This window comes from Spermophilus citellus (assembly GCF_964194105.1).
Source record: "Spermophilus citellus genome assembly, chromosome: 11".
NCBI lineage: Eukaryota > Metazoa > Chordata > Mammalia > Rodentia > Sciuridae > Spermophilus > Spermophilus citellus.
The window spans coordinates 91,083,274-91,099,886 of NC_138192.1; the positions used below are offsets into that span (position 1 = coordinate 91,083,274).

Below are 16,613 nucleotides of genomic sequence, written 5' to 3' on the forward strand. Positions count from 1 at the left end.
ATTTTAGAATGAACTGAATTACATAATTCTTTTATTAAGGTAAATGTTCTAATTATAATTTTCTCCCATCCCCCGAGAGACTAATATCTCTGGCTGCAATCTGCAATAAAAAATACTTGTAGATGGCCACTAGGTGGCGGCCTTTAAACATTCACAAGGAGAAAAAATATTAATGACCCAGAATCATTGATTTTATTTGCTGCTGGATAATAGTGCCATACACAGACATATGCATGTGCATGCTCACACATTCACACACACACACACACACACACACACACACACACACTATAGAATGTTGATCTGGTAGTTAGTACATTTCCCATTTTACAGATGAGGAAACTGATACCTATGAGGTTAAGTATCACATGCAATTGGAATTCAGTATACCATTGACTATCTATCTCCTGATAGGTTTGTTACTAGTTTTTCACTGTGAACTGGCTTAAAACTAAGGGCTTGTGATGAGAGACAGTCATGCTGATGGTTGGTTGGTGCTAAAGGCTTCATCTGAGTGTCTCTATACCAGTAGTTCTCAACCCAGAGCAATTTTGCCTGAATTTGGCAACATCAAGAGACTTTTTATTGTTACATTTTGATGGGATTTGGGGGTTGCTACTGGTATCCAGTGGGTAAAGCTGCAAAATATCCTGCAATGAATAAGGAGTTACCTGGCCCAAAATATAAATAGTGTTGAGGCTGAGAAACTGTGCTGCACATCTTAAGCCTTCTAAACTGTTTGATGATAATGGAAGTAGGAGGAGAAAAATGGAATTCATGATTCTTTTTTTTCCTTTTAACTAACTATTCTTGTTTATTGGTGCATTATAACTATAAACAATAGTGGAATTCATTGTGTCATATTTGTATGTGCACGTAGTTTGATTTCTCTCATTACCTAGTACCTTCTCTTTCTCTCTATTCCTCCCTCCCCCTATTCACTTGCTCAACTCAATTGATCTCTCTTCTGTTATTGTGATTGCCATACTTAGCGCATTATAATTATATGGTTCATCATAGAATATGCATACATAGACCTAACATAATTTGGTAGATGTCAGTCTCCAGTGATTCCCCACTCACTCCCCTCCTCCTTCCGTCTACATCCCCTTCCTTAACTCTATTAGTCTCCCCTCAATTTTCATGAGGTTTTCTTCTTTTTTCCCCTCTTTTTCTCTCTAGCTTTTGCATGTGGGAGCAAACATTCAACCCTTGATTTTCTTTTTTTTTCAGAGTAGAAATTAGAAGTTTATTAAAGGACAGCAGAAAAGACTTCTCCCGGAGGAAGAAGGGGACCCCAGAGGTGGAATCCCCTTCTGAGTCTGAGTGGTGTTCTCCAGTTCCATCCACTTTCCCACAAATGACATTCCATTCTTTTATGACTGAGTAAAATTACTCCATACTGTATATATACTATACTTTTGCTTATCCATTCATCTGTTGATGGGTGCTTAGGCTGGTTCTATAATTTGGCTATTGTGACTTGCACTGCTATAAACAGTGCAGGTATTGCTATAATATGCTGATTTTAGATCTTTCAGATAAATACCAAGGAGTGGAATAGTTGGGTCATATGGTGGATCCATTCCTAGTCCTTTAAGGAATCACTTTACTGCTTTCCAAAGTGATTATACTAATTTGCATTCCCACTGACAATGTAAAAGTGTACCTTTTCCCCCCAACATCCTCACCAGCAATTAAAGGGCTGGAAATGTAGCTCAGTAGAAGAGTCCTGCTGTATCCCCAGTATTATTTTTTAAAATTGGGGTATTATGATGCTAATACCACTCTATATTGTCACAGTGATAATTTCAGTGCAGTTAATCAGTTCCTAGAAGATTTAAAAACTGAAGCAAAACACTCTGCCTATGGGTATTTTGTGATATGCTGGTAGCTGGAAATCAGAGTAGTAAGAGTATTTATATTGGGGATATCAGCAAAAGTCACAAACAATTTTTTTTTAGTTTTAAAGACAACCAATGATTAAACCCTTGCCATCAAAACACTACCTGCTAGAATTAAAAGAGGAAGAGATGCCCTGCTTGAGTATCTGTCAAGATTATCTATCTTGCTTTCTCCTAAATTACTACTTTCCACTCTTTTCCCACTCACAAACTCATACACAACACACACACGTGCACACACACACACACTCAACCCAATTAGCATTGACTGTCTCAGGCCTAATTAAGAAAAGAAATGAACTACATCATATACTAAGGAGGGAAGAGAAGAAAAACAAGAAGGTTGAGGAATAGACCCATTGGATACTATAAGGAATTTTGGAAGTCTGATCTATTATTCTTAGAGCAACTTCCACCTGCACTTGGACACGTGTAGAACCATAAAACAGTAACAAGATGAAGCCATCAGCAAAAGTGTCCAGAGACATGATACAAATTTTGTCCTTATTCATATATTCAAAGTTGTCTGTTGCTTCCTTGCTTATTTCCTCCCATTTAGATACAGGTAAATACATACTTAAATGAATAGAAACACATTGAGAGTTAAGTTCTGGTAGACACCATCAGAGAGAAAATTAAGCAACCTATTTTTTTCTGATGGAAATGTGGGATAATAACAGCAATACATAAATTAATCCAGTTATTCAATTTGTGAAAGACATTATATATTTGGGGTAACATATAAGAAAGAGAAAGAATTGTACTCCTAAGACTTAGAATAATAAATATTCTGTACAGATTGCTAATGAGAGAAAAATTTAATAATATAAAATACTCTCATGTTTTATCTCAATGGTATAGAAGTAATTATTTTAATTTAAAAGGTATCCCCATTTTCTGGTAATATAACTGTTGATTTTTAAAATTATTCCTTGATATCCCTGTAGCAGCTACTCAATTAAAAATGCAAAGTGCTACCTGGGAAGCAATGTGCAACCACTTGAAGGTGCATTTTATTCTTTCCTAATTCTCCTCTGTCCAGTTTCATTATTCTTACAGCAGCTATAGATCACAGAATTTGGATGTTTTATCTTGACAGTAAGTTATTAGCATTGTTTATTCATGACTGACAACTTCTGAAAACAACATGATATGTTTAACCATGTTTCCTTAAATTTTATTTATTTTAATTTGACATCACAAAGGATATAAAAATATCATTTGGATTATTTAATAAGATAAAAAGCAATTAATACATAATAATTTCTTCTGAATTAAGAGAGCTACACAATCACTTCATGACCTGAGCTTTTTGCAATTTTTAATGTATGTAGCAGAAAAACAGTGCCCTTGCCACCCTCAGGGATAATGGCATAGAGGGGCCTGCTTAGAACACTTTACAAAAAGGAAGCTCCTTGTCAACTTACAGGTCTTCCTTTGGGGCCTCGCTCTCCTCTTGGACCTTGGGATCCTGGAGGTCCCTGAAACAGAAATGACGATTAGGTATGCAAACATTTATCTTTGAATGTATTTGTTTTAAAGACTTTTTAAATGAGATTGGAAAATGGAAACCTCACATTTTTAACTCAGGGCGGTTGAAGACTGGCGAACAAAGCCATGCACCTATAGAAATTCTGTATACATAGAAAGACTGTTTATCTTAGCTGTGAAGTTGAAGGTCTTTAAAGAATTAATAACATATTATAGCATCAGGGAGCTCAATAAGCTAAATACATTAGCTTGATTGGTAATTACAAATTTTTAAAAATCATTTTTGCTATCATCTACCAGGTAAAGCTTTTGCCATTAAATTCTGGGCACAGAAAGTTACAGTTCAGATTTAGAAAAATTATCAATTATCTAGGTGAGTATATAAATCTAAAATGGTATATTATACTCAAAATTGTTCATCACTGTTCAAGTTGCTGAAGAAAGCAAAACAAAGAACAGCCAATTAGCCTGCTACTATTTTATATACATTGACATCATTCTTTCACTTAACTTTAAATACTATATCATTTCCATTGTTTATTTAAGACCTGCTTCTAATTTTCCCTATCATAATTGCTGTCATCTCTCCCTTAAAATAATAAATGACTTTTGTATTTCAAAAGTGGTCTTATTGTACTGATATCTTAAAATAGGTGTTTTTTTTTTTTTTTTGGTTGATTGTTTTTGTTTCAGGGAAATGAAATTGCCAGGGGTTTTTATTTCTCTTTGAAGGATAATTTTAATAGATTTATGAAGATTAGATTCCACATTTATCCAGTTCACCAAATGGCATTGTTTGTTCTTGTTTTCATATATATTTATATACACACACACATATATATATATACATATGTGTATATATATGCACATATATACATATAATATATATATATATGTGTGTGTCTGTATATATATATATATATGTGTGTGTGTGTCTGTATATATATATATATATATATATATATATATATATATGAATATTTAATTTTAAAATTTTTAATTTGTATTTTTATTTTTTTGTGAGAGAGACAGGGTCTTGCTATGATGCCCAGCCTGGTCCCAAATGCCTGCATTGAACCAACTATCCTCCTGCCTCAGCCTACAAAGTATCCAAAATTATAAGTGCATGCCACCATGCCCAATTCAACAGTATGTCTAGAAGCAAAAGCTTCTGAAGAATTACAGAGGGTATGTTAAAGTTGTATTAATATTTTACTTAAAATATATGTGTGTGGGGGGGTGTTATCCACCTAGTTAACTCTAAACAAAACAGAAATAGTCTTGAATACCAAATAAAAATGTTATTTTGATATATAATTAGTCAAATTCTGCAGCAATATTAATATATGATTTAAGTATGTAAAAGTAGTCCACTCTGATCATGGTTCAACAATAGACATGTATGATCTGGTTTTGATGAACAAGGTCAATCTAAAATTAATAATGTAATAGTAGATTGTTTTGTCTTTCACATAACCGATAAGCAACACTAACACATGAGAAGACATCAACTTCAACAATTTTTTAATTAAGTTATATCCTATGTATCATTCCTCACTGAGAAGGAATGCCTAAACTTGAAGATGGCTCAAGGCAAATCATTTCAAGAAACCAAATATCATTTTTTTACATGTGGATATTATATCTGTAAAGATTTCCAGTATCTTGATGAAAAGATACTTTTGATCTTTTCTTAGGCTGGTGCTGTATGGTATGATACCCTCTGATGATCCTGGACAGCAACAGTCAGTAACATGATCACAAGAGGAGCATCATATATCCCACAGCAAACTGCACCAAGCTGGGGTGTTCAGTAGGCCAATGTATTAAGTGCATTTTCAATTTATGATATTTTCTACATATGCATTATGCATTTATTGAAACATCACCCCTTGTACATTGAGGAGCATCTGCACAGTAAAGACATTTAACAGTACTGTTGCTCACCAGGATATTGTCATTGTTACATCAAAAGATGATAATTATTTGTAGCTTGATTCCTTCTATATGTGATGAGAGCTTGTGGGACACAGAAGCTTAATGATTACTAAAAATACTGTTTGAGGTGATGAGTATAACAAGATCTGTCACATTTACCTTTGAAAAATAATTTGAATGTTAACAAAGATTTTCAGTATCTCGGAAAGCACAATAGTATCATAAATACAGAAGGAAACTACTTACTGCAGGCCCAGGACGACCTCGTATGCCTGTTACCTAAACAATAAACAAGAAAATCTATAAATTTTATACCAAGATTCAGAAAAGTCAATAGTCACAAACAGGAATAACTAAAAAAGGGCAAAAGCACCATGAATTCTATTTAAACAACTTGATGCTATCAATTGATACCATTTCCTCCTAGCTTTATCAGTTGAGATATTTAAATTCCAATATCGGGAGGCAGTACTGCTATAGTGATTAAGAGTACCAGTGCCAGACCCAAGAGTGCTGTGTTCAAATCCTGACACAACTCCTTACCACCTGGACTGACTTTGAATGATTACTTACCTTCTCAACACTTAAGTTTCCTTAAATGCATCTTAAATAAACATGTGTAGAACATTCAGAACCAAAGACAGTAAATACACATAAGTGCAAAAATGATTTAAATGATTATTTTTAGGCAATCTTTGTGAAAAATTAGCAGATCTAAAAGAAAAGCAAAAATTCAAACACTGCCAAACAAATCAATGTGTATAATTTTGTGTCCTGACAGATTATAACACCTTTAAAATGAGTAAGAATGGTGATTGAAGAACTTTTATCCTACTTGATAATATATTTTTTGATCATCAATAAGTAAAGAAGTGGTAAGAATTATTACATAAAATGGGATTTCAATCAGGATCAAAACATCACATATTTCCCAAAGTATGGAACTATAGTAATAATAATATTAAACTATTATAGTAATACTAATATTAACTATCAATGTATATCTATCTTCATGCAATATACTGAATTGTACAAAACTATATTTTTGTACCTTTTGTCATAGGATTATAAAAGGTAAATACGGATCATTAAACATTGCATTAATTCATCTCTTTTGGCTTGCTTGTGTAATACTAAAAGTTTAGTAATAAAACAATTTCCTTTTTTGAGAGGAATAAATTATATACAACTATATTATAGTTATATTTGAAAACAATGTATATACATATACTTACAACAGGCACTAATCCTGGTTCTCCTTTTTGACCCTAAGAAGTGGGGAGAAAAATTTCAGTCAGTACACTATAATGTCTTATTTGGTATGAGTATGTAATATCAGAATAAGCCATACAAATATTCTGAATTTCTAAGAAATGTAAAACATGAGAAAAGAAAATGAACAATCTATATTTCGGGTACTTAGTCAGACATTATTCATGAAAATAATTACTACTCATCTGAAGGACATGAAAAAAATTAATACAACATGCTTGAAAGATATAAAGTTGGTTCCCTTCAGTTTTTACCAGGATCAAATCCAAAGAATCAACGAGAGCAAGAAATAACTGTGATGAAAAATGCTTAAAAAAAAAAAAAGGACCATTGAACAAACTACCCAAAAGTTAAAGATACACAGGAAAATACAGAAAAGTTTGCATACTTGAATTTCACTCTCTTAGTGTATAACATATGTATGGTTTCCAGTAACTTGTGAGATGCTACTCCTGAGCCACTTGCTTTCCTTTTGTAGAACTCATGGAAAAATATTAAAAATAGCAAGAGAAAAAGTGTGCTAACTTGATAAAAATAAAAGTGCAAAAGTGCAGTTATGGAAACATCAATCAAATAAGAAAATAAAAATAACATGGGACTATTATAACTTGAACTACATAAAGTCAAGTCAGTTTATTTGCTCTCAGAACAGAGGTAGCAAAAATAACAGAGATGGAATTTCTTTTGATTCCTAGAACTTCAGAATTTCAAAATTGTATACACATTGCATGATATCAGACACGCAGGTTGAATAATATTGGATGAGTTATACCTTTATATTCAATTTTATCACATATTAAGTCATATTATTTATTTCAGGAGTTGTCTTCAAAGAGATTTTATAGCTGGGCACAGTGAAGCACACCTATAATCCCAGGGGCTCAGGAGACTGAGGCAGGAGGATCACAAGTTCAAAGTCATCCTCAGCAAAAGTAAGGTACTAAGCAACTCAGTGAGACCCTGTCTCTAAATAAAATACACAACAGGGCTGGGGATGTGGCTCAGTGGTCGAGTGCCCATGAGTTCAATCTCCCATAACCCACTCCCCACAAAAAAAGAGATTTTATTCTCCTGAAGGCCAGTATTTTGTCTTCGTTTATTCTAAATTTTCAGTCTGGCACATAGAAGTTCTCTATGAAATAATTTCTTTCATCGGACAATTGGGGAGAGTGCATGCATATGAATTAAACAATTACACATCCACAATGTAGTGAATGAGCTCTAGTGTGTTTAATTTATTCCTTTCACATGTTATTCTTTTGTCTAATTAAAATTTATATGTGTCCATAAAAGGGAATTTTTGAAAGTAGAGAAAATATATAGTAAAAACTATCCTCCTCCATACCCAGGAGATAATGACTGTTAACATCCTGGCACTCCATATATATAGCAAGAGATTTCTTTGAAATGATGAATCATTTTGGTTTGCTTAGAAAGGGTACATATAATTTGTATTCACTGAATGAAGAACTTCATAAGAACAATGTTGAAAAAAAATGTTCCTTCTGGAATAAGTCTAGAAAAACAACTACAAAGAGGGAAAAAAAAATGATTTCGCCAAAGTGAGAGAAGTGGAATAGCCTGAGAAGATAGTGGTAAAATTTCCATTCTAAGAAACCCACAAGCAAATTACAGATTTTACTCTTGCTTTGTATTTAGGTTATGAAATTCTCTGATATATGTTTTAAGTAAACAGTAGGCTTTTTGATATATTACATAAGCATTCCATTATTCCATAATAACATTAAGTTCTCAATTACCAATTTTTGATAATAAACTTCCCAATGATCGCATGAACTTCTTGTTTTGGATATAAGCCACAAGATATAAATATTAATCTTCACTGTTTTTATTAATATGGGTTTTGAATACATTATTTTATTTGAAATGAGGATTTGTCTAAAGTTTTACAGAATTTAATTTTCAGATTCACTGAGAAACAAAAAGTTTACTCAGATTTCAGATGAGAATTATATTCACTGATCAACTAATAACATGTAGATATATTTCATAATTGTCATAGGATGTCTTCACCACAGAGGCAGAAACGGTGTTTTTCTTCCCACTGTTACCTCATCTGTATTATTTGCCTCATAAAAAGACATTTTAAAAAGGCTCAGTAATTGGGATTAACTTGAATGAGTGAATAAGAATAATAAGTAAAAATCAATATGGATATAAACCAAGAACACACTGAATTTTTATAGCATTGCTCAGCTTTGCTGTTTCTGATCACACCTGATAAATGAAATCAGGCAAGCCAAATAGTGGCACATATTGTGAGTATGGTGAATGGCAGCTACTTTGAGCATATCCTTCACCCAGCTGTCCCACACTGCTTTTAGAGAAGGGTATGGATGACAAGCCTACCAGATGCCTCTCAGTAAGTTGGGTAATTTCTAACCAAACAGTTAGTAATTACAGGCAGTTCTTACTTTGTTATTATTTTCTTTTTGCTATTTTATAGATGAATCTATCTACGTGTCATTTATCTTTCCATCTATCTTTCATCTATCTATTTAGTTTGCTTAAATCCCATGTCAATCTTTTAAGTTTCAATTTATTCTAGCTTTCACATATAAAATAGAGTAAGTATAGGTATTCTCTCTTCTATGATAAATATTCAAATAAAAATAACTTTACTTGTGTTTACTTTACTTGTAATATACTTTTATGGTATTTCTCTCTGAACTAAAAAGTGCCAAGTTATCTGGCCTATGCCCCAGACAACATCATTCTCATTTATCATGAAGCTATAGCTTTACTTTATCTGATTATCTGATAAAGCACTTTAAGTTCCATTCTGTGCAAAAGTAAATAAGATGTAGATCAGCTTGTCATCTGTCTGATATCTGCCATGAAAATTGAAGTCATTGCTCATTTCTACATTCTTGATCTCTGGGGCAATCATATTTGGATAAGACTGAAGCAAATACCACAACTTTTTAAGAAAACTAGGGAGCTGAGAGCAGAGACAAGGGGAAAGGAACTTGATGAGATTGTGTCCTGATGACCAGTGGCTATGCAGGTCCACTGTACGAGGGTCATGAGTGTCTCCCACCTTGGTCTTCATGACCATGAAGCTCCTCTCCAGGATTAGAGTTTAACCTCCCTGGAGGCAGTGAAGGCAGAAGAGAGTAAGCTATGTATTTCGGTAAATTTTTCATCTTCTTAAACATTTTTTTTCAACTTCTCAAAATTTTTCAAACTTCTCAAATTTTTCAGCTTCTCAACTTTTCAAACCATGAAAAAGGAGCCACAACTCCACCAAAGTAGAACTAGCATTCTTTATTCCTTCCTTTCTCTCATCCTCCTGTTTCTTCCTTCCTCTCTTCCATCAAATGTGTATTGGGCTTCTCATGTGTGTAAAACATACACTAAGAATAGTGATAAGTACAAGAATACAAAGCTTGATAAAACACGTTCTCAGTGCCTGTGGAGTTCACAACTTTCTGGCAGAAATGGATATAAGAACAAAAACTAACTATAACAGAATCATTTGTAGCCTATAAGCATAGTAGCTGGACTGTGCTCATTTATTTTTCACAATGAATTTGCATGGTTTTTTGTACTTTACAAAAAAGGTTTTCACCCATTTCAGAGCAGAGTTCTATGTGGACAGTAGTAGAAAGAATTCTGCTTATAAAAAAAGAAACATGCAGAGTAAAACTCACCTTTCTTCCTCTGCCTATAAAAAGAAAAGAATAAACACATTATTTTTTGGAGAAACAATCGTTGAGAACATGCTAAATATTTAATAGGATTTTTGTGCACTCAGAATTTAATGTAAACAAATTGTCCTAATATCAGTAAGCAGAACTCAAAAGTTGTTATGAATCAGTATTTCCATCAAAAGCAAAATAATGCATTCTCTTTCTGACATGATGTTGATATTTTTCACATCATTTATATGACATTTAAAGTTAATTGAATTAGAAAATTCCTTATAAAGTTATTAGGAATTATTTATAATCAATGTTCTCTATTGTTTTCAGCCTATTTAATGAATAAAGTTTTTCATTTATGTTTTAAACACAAACATGTATTAAAAGTGTCCAGTTACACAATGAAAAACCTTCTGTTCCATCATCTCTTCTCTATTTCTTTTTTGCCCTCCATTAGAAGTCACTTTTTTTAGCATATTGTTTTCAAGTTTCTTCTCACATATATAAAAGTTTCTTCTTCCTATCTTTCAATACTATCTTTCACTTGTCTGTATATCTCATAGCTATTTAAATATTAGAGAATTTTCCAGATAAATAAATTGTTTCCTTGTTGTTTTTTATCAAAAATATTCCAGGGTTCCATTGTGTAAACATAATAGAATCTATTAAACTGACATTTCCTTGATATGTCATGTTGGATATGTGTGTTGTTTCTAGTCTTTTGCTAATTTATTACTTAACTAGGACAGTTTGAAGTGTGAAGGTGAGAGTTATTATTTACTATTTACTATGCCAGGAAGGTTGGTACAATCTGGGGTTTTCACAGGCAAGCTTGGATAGACAGTCATTCTATTATAAATAATGCTATAACAAATAATGGTTATATACATGGTTACATGTAAGTATATTTGTAGGATAAACTTCCTAATGCCCTTTTGAGTCCCAGAGTATAAGCCTTTATAATTATATATATTACCAATATTCCTTTTATACAGGTTGACTACTTTGTACTCCCACAATCAGTGCACATATTTTCTCACAGGCATTATGTAGTGTGCAAGCAAACATACTGATTTGGGTTAATCTGATATTTAAAATATGATAGCTCAGTACATTTTTAATTTACAATTATTTGATTATAAGAAATTTTTGAATGTTGTCATATTGAAGGACCATTGCTAAAAATTGTTAGTTCTTCCTGTCCTATGTTTATGTGTGTTTTTTTCTTTTTTAAATTTGAGTGTTGGGGATCAAACCCAAGGCCTCACGTATTCTAAGCAAGTGTTCTTCTGCTAAGCTACATCCCCGAGCCCCTCTTGTTCTACTTTTAAAACACACTGAGGCTGAAGATATAGCCAGGGGAAAATATCATTGATATTTTAATTATTTATATCTAGAATTTCTTTATTTGTAAAGTATATTCTTCAGCTTGTCTATGGTATCACATTTAACAGTGTGTTCTTGTTCTCATAGATTTAACTGAACTCAATTTCCTTTTTACTCATAGTTTATTTATATAAAACTGTTTTCCGGAGTTTTTCATCATTTATCTTAAAACTCATTACACTTTTCCAGACCAGCTATTCTTAGGAAGTTGTATGTTGTGCCGATTTCTGGTGTTTCCCACCATCATCCTCACTAGTAAAGGGGGACTTATCACTTATCCCACAGGTTTACTTCATTTCTGGGCTTGTTTGAAGACTGTATATGCTTCAGGTAGCCCAAATATGTCTCTTTTTTAAAAAATTCTTCCTATGATTTATTTTATCACAGTGCTGAAAACTGAATTTAGGTATTTGTTTAAGGTACATTGTTACTATTGAATGATAACCAAGAAGAGAAGAGGTAAATGTAAAATCAATCTTACCTAGTTCATGAAAAGACAAATATGAACTTATTTTCCTTATGTGCAAATCTCCTTAACATATGTATTCTTAATCAAATACATATAATCTGCTAAACACATATACTTTTTCTTCAAAAATGTTTTTAAAACCAGCAATTTATATTGTTCTTTTCTTTTAGAAATCCACTCCATTCTTTTGGCAACATAAAAAAGCAGGTTCATTTACGAGTCAATATAACAGAAGTACTCTGGCAAAAATTCATTATCATTCAATAGTAATAATGTACCTTGAACAAAGATCTAAATTATGTTAGGAATAATTATTCTATGTCCTATAGAAGCACAGGTACCTAGGAAGATAAATGTGTTTTTTTAGATCTCTTCTTGGGCACTAAAGGATTTTGCAGAAAACCAAACACTTGCCGAGTGCACTGGCACATGGCTCTTGGTAATCCCAGCCTCTTGGGAGGCTGAGGCAGGAGGATCATGAGTTAAAGCCAGCCTCAGCAATTTAGCAAGGCCCTAAGCAACTTAGCAAGACCCTGTCTCTAAATAAAATATTTTAAAAGGGCTTAGTGGTTGAGCACCCTGGGTTCAATTCCTACCTCCAAAAAAAAAAAAAAAAAAAAAAAAAAAGAAAGAAAAAAATAAAAACACTTTCTTGGAGGCATCCATTGTAGATATGGTAACAAATGTCCATCTTAAGAAGTACAAGGAATTCTTAATTTGGACATAATCACTCAAAATTCAGCAAAAGAATTCCTCTGCATATTTACAAAGACAGGAAATTACTGTCTGCTTCTACATAATATGAAGGTAAGCAGGTAGGCAAGAAAAATCATAACCCCCCAGAGGCCACTGTATAAATTACTCTATTCTCTTGGATTGTTGAACCCTGAGAGCAAAGAACATTGAAACTAGAAAGATGACTCATGGAATCGATTCTCAGCTGGCCCAGAGCATTCTTACCAAAATTGGTGTTTCCACCTCCAGATACCACTGGACAGTAAGCACAGCACTCCCCAGGGGGAATCACAGCATCAGCACAAGGGAGATCTTCATCACACTCTATCTTTTCACAGAGAATATGTCCTCTGTCACAGACACAGATATCACAAGGAGCAGGCTTCCAAATGTCCTTGTTTAAGTATATATGGCCATTTTGAGTGCAGGTCTCTTCGTAAAGAAATTCATCTAAAGTAAAAAGGAAAAAAAAGGAGGTTACTAATCTGAAATTTTGGAATTTCAGCTACTCATTGGTTTCTTAAAATTAGAATGATCTAAATTATTTTCACTTTATTTTCTTATGTATTCCACTAGATAATAAACACCATATAGTTGTGGACCAGGAGTACCTTGTTTCTCAAGGCATTTCCAATGCTTAGCACTACATCTTTAGAAGAACCTCCACTCAACATTTCTCAAATGGAAATGGAAGGAGGGAATCTAAATAACGGCTCGCTAATTTTTTTATAATCAGACTTTTGTTTTATTTTTGTGTTTTTTTTTTAATTTATTGGTTCTTTTTAGTTATTTACGACAATAGAATCCATTTTGATATGATTATACAAGTATGGAATATATCTTATCTAGTTAGAATTCCATTCTTATGGATGTACATGATGGTGGGATTCAATGTGTTGTTTTTATATATGTACATAGGAAAATTGTGGCAGTGGAATGAACCTGACATAATGGTTTGCTAACTTAATCTCACAGTATTAACTTTGGACTGTGAAAAAATAAAATTTAAATGTATATTCATGATCAATTTTTGAAAGATATCATTTGAAATATAAATATACTTAAATGATAATGCAGAACTAAATGAAAACTACTTACGGTTAGGATAGCCATGTTAACCCAAGAACATACCTATACAATTTGTATTTATCAATTATACTTATCAACAAAACCAGTAAAACATTTTTCTCAGTGCTTTATGGAATACTTCGCTTCATATATTTGTTCTATCATGAGAGATATTTGGCAAATGAAAATCATTTCAAAGCACAATACTACATATACACGGTTTGTAAGCTATTTTATAAGAAGGATGCTCTTTCTAGTCTGTTATGTCATTATCAGAAGACTTTTACCACGTGGTACACAGTTAAAAAACAAAATATTGGGGCTTTGAACACTTGGTCTTCCTGCCTCAGCTTCCTGAGCTGCTGTGATTAGAGGGAGATCCAACATGGCCGCCGGTGAGGAAGCAGCGATTCCAATGTCTCCACATTAACGGGATCAGAAAGACCCATTGGAACAGTGGCAGTCTACCTACTGAGGAACTTCTAGCAAAATTCCGTTAAGAGGGGACCTGCCGGGAATTGGTAGGTTTATTAGAAGTGTCAGTTTGTCTCAGACAAGTGGATCTTGGCCGGCCATGCAGGCGCGGAGGTCCAGTCCCGCAGCCACCAGCCGCTTCTGCAAGCGGCCGGCGGCCCAGAGTGGCACGGCCCGCCCGAACCCGCAGACGGCACCCGCCATCCCGCCGTCCCGGGGAGGCCCTGCTCTCGCTCTGCGAACGGCCACCACGCCTGCCAGGCTCGTAGCCACGCGGCCGCAGCTGCCCGGCTCTACAGGCGGCACCCCGGCGGGTGCAGAGGTACAATCCCACGGCCACCAGCCGCTTCAGAAAGTGGCTGGCGGCCCCGAGCGGCGCGGCCCGCCCGAACCCGCAGACGGCACCCGCCATCCTGCCGTCCCGGTTGGCCCCACTCTCGCTCAGCGAACAGCCACCCCCGCCCGCCCGGATATTAGCCACGCGGCCGCAGCTGCCCAGCTCTACAGGCAGCCCCCGGCGGCCCGGCGCAGCGAGAAGTGTCCCTGCCTGGCCCAGCAGACAGCCCGTGCCCTCCCAGCTCTACTAACTGCCCCGCCCACCTGGCGAACGCCCCCCCCCCCCGAGACAGCATGAAGGGAATCTAACCAACCCTTTACGAAATAGCGAACTGGGAACTAAAACCAGAGATTGTGTCAGACCAGAGACAAGCCAGTTCCACCCCTCCCTTCGGACACTACAGCAAGGAGCCAGGGGCCCGCCATAGCAGAGAGGGGAAGTCACCAAAGTTCGGCCAAAGAGATTCCTTCCCAGCAGAATCTACTTTAGCAGGTGTGTGACTCCCACCCACACCAGATACAAACAACCGGGAAACTTCAAAATCCCTTACGTGACCGTAAGGGCCAAAGGACTCTCGACCCCGACCCCCAACTCCCCCTACTGCCAGTGACGTGGGCGTGACTGTAGGGGCAGAGGGAAGCAGAGAAGACTCCCCACCCCCAAATCCCCAAACCACGAACTGAGAGGGTGTGACGGTAGGGGCGGAGGGAAACAGAGGACACTCCAGACCCCCAACTCCTCCTACCGCCAGCAGTGTGGTTGTGACTGTAGGGGCTGAGGGAAGTAGAGGGGATCCTCGACCCCCAACTCCTATTACCACCAGCAGCGACACCGATGGTCTTAGCTGCCAGATTCCGAAGGTGTGCCCACCAAAGGGGTCCGGAAAAATTAAACAATTGACTCCCAGACCACAGCTCCACAGCACTGGGGCTTAGATGAATGACAGCGAGAGTGCTCAGTAGTTAGGGAAATAGAGCACTCGGTGGGGCTGAAAGTGTAACCAAATCCTTGGGGAACTGCCTCCGGTGAGCAGGACCTGGCTGGCTGGCAGGAGGAGGGGAGAAGGGGCCATAGAAGTGAAACAGCTCTGGACCAACAGGATTGAGAGACTCCCAGGAACCGCCTTACAGGGATTGCTGTTGACACATTGAGGGCAAAACTCAGCCTGGAGGGCACAGCTTTGCCTATGGGAAGAGAGGAAAATGGATCTCTAAGACCTAATTTTATTTCCTATTTCATTTTAATTTTTTTTCTCCCTTTTCCCTCTCTCTCTCCCCTTCCAAGTTTTACTGCTCTTTCCATTCTCCTCTATGCTATCTATCTCCCTCTCCTTCTTTCTTTTCAAGAGCACCTACCTTCCCCTTCCCCCCAACTTTCATCCCAAGCATTACGTCCTCCATTTCGTGTAACTGTCTAAATACAAATAGGTGTGCGCCCTCCCCCCGCGCCTGCAAGGTAGCCGGACCTGCAACCCACTAGCAGGTCAGGCCCAGCAACCTGGGAGTGGCAGAGCCGCCCCACGCGCCTGCAAGGTAGGTGCACCTGCTACCAACCAGCAGAACAGGCCCAGCGGCCTGCCGATGTGGTAGGCACAGTGCCCCAATTGGAGGAGGAGCAGAGCCCCTGCCCGAGCCTGCACGGGAGACTTTGCCACTATACAAGAGTAATACAAATATATAGGGGGAAAATTCAATAACACAACAGTCTCAGTAAGCAGAAAGAAACGTGAACAGTATGAAGAGACAAGGAAAGAAAGGACCACAAACAATGCAGGTGAACTCAATGTTAGAAGAGGTAATATCTGCAGCAGATGGAATGTCAGATAAAGAATTCAGGAGATACATGCTTCAGATGATCTGGAGTCTCAAGGAAGA

At 36.2% G+C, this 16,613-nt stretch overlaps 1 protein-coding gene across 1 annotated transcript in view; it reads right to left on the minus strand.

Annotated features, from left to right (window-relative positions):
* Nucleotides 1-16,613, minus strand: part of COL5A2 (collagen type V alpha 2 chain) — a 142,519-nt gene that overhangs the window by 57,142 nt on the left and 68,764 nt on the right. The window contains exons 2-6 of the mRNA XM_081261733.1: nucleotides 13,086-13,310; nucleotides 10,280-10,293; nucleotides 6,569-6,601; nucleotides 5,580-5,612; nucleotides 3,332-3,385 (exon numbers count right to left, since the gene is read on the minus strand). Of these exons, the coding sequence (XP_081117859.1) occupies nucleotides 3,332-3,385; nucleotides 5,580-5,612; nucleotides 6,569-6,601; nucleotides 10,280-10,293; nucleotides 13,086-13,310 (359 nt within the window). The remainder of the gene's footprint in view (nucleotides 1-3,331; nucleotides 3,386-5,579; nucleotides 5,613-6,568; nucleotides 6,602-10,279; nucleotides 10,294-13,085; nucleotides 13,311-16,613) is intronic.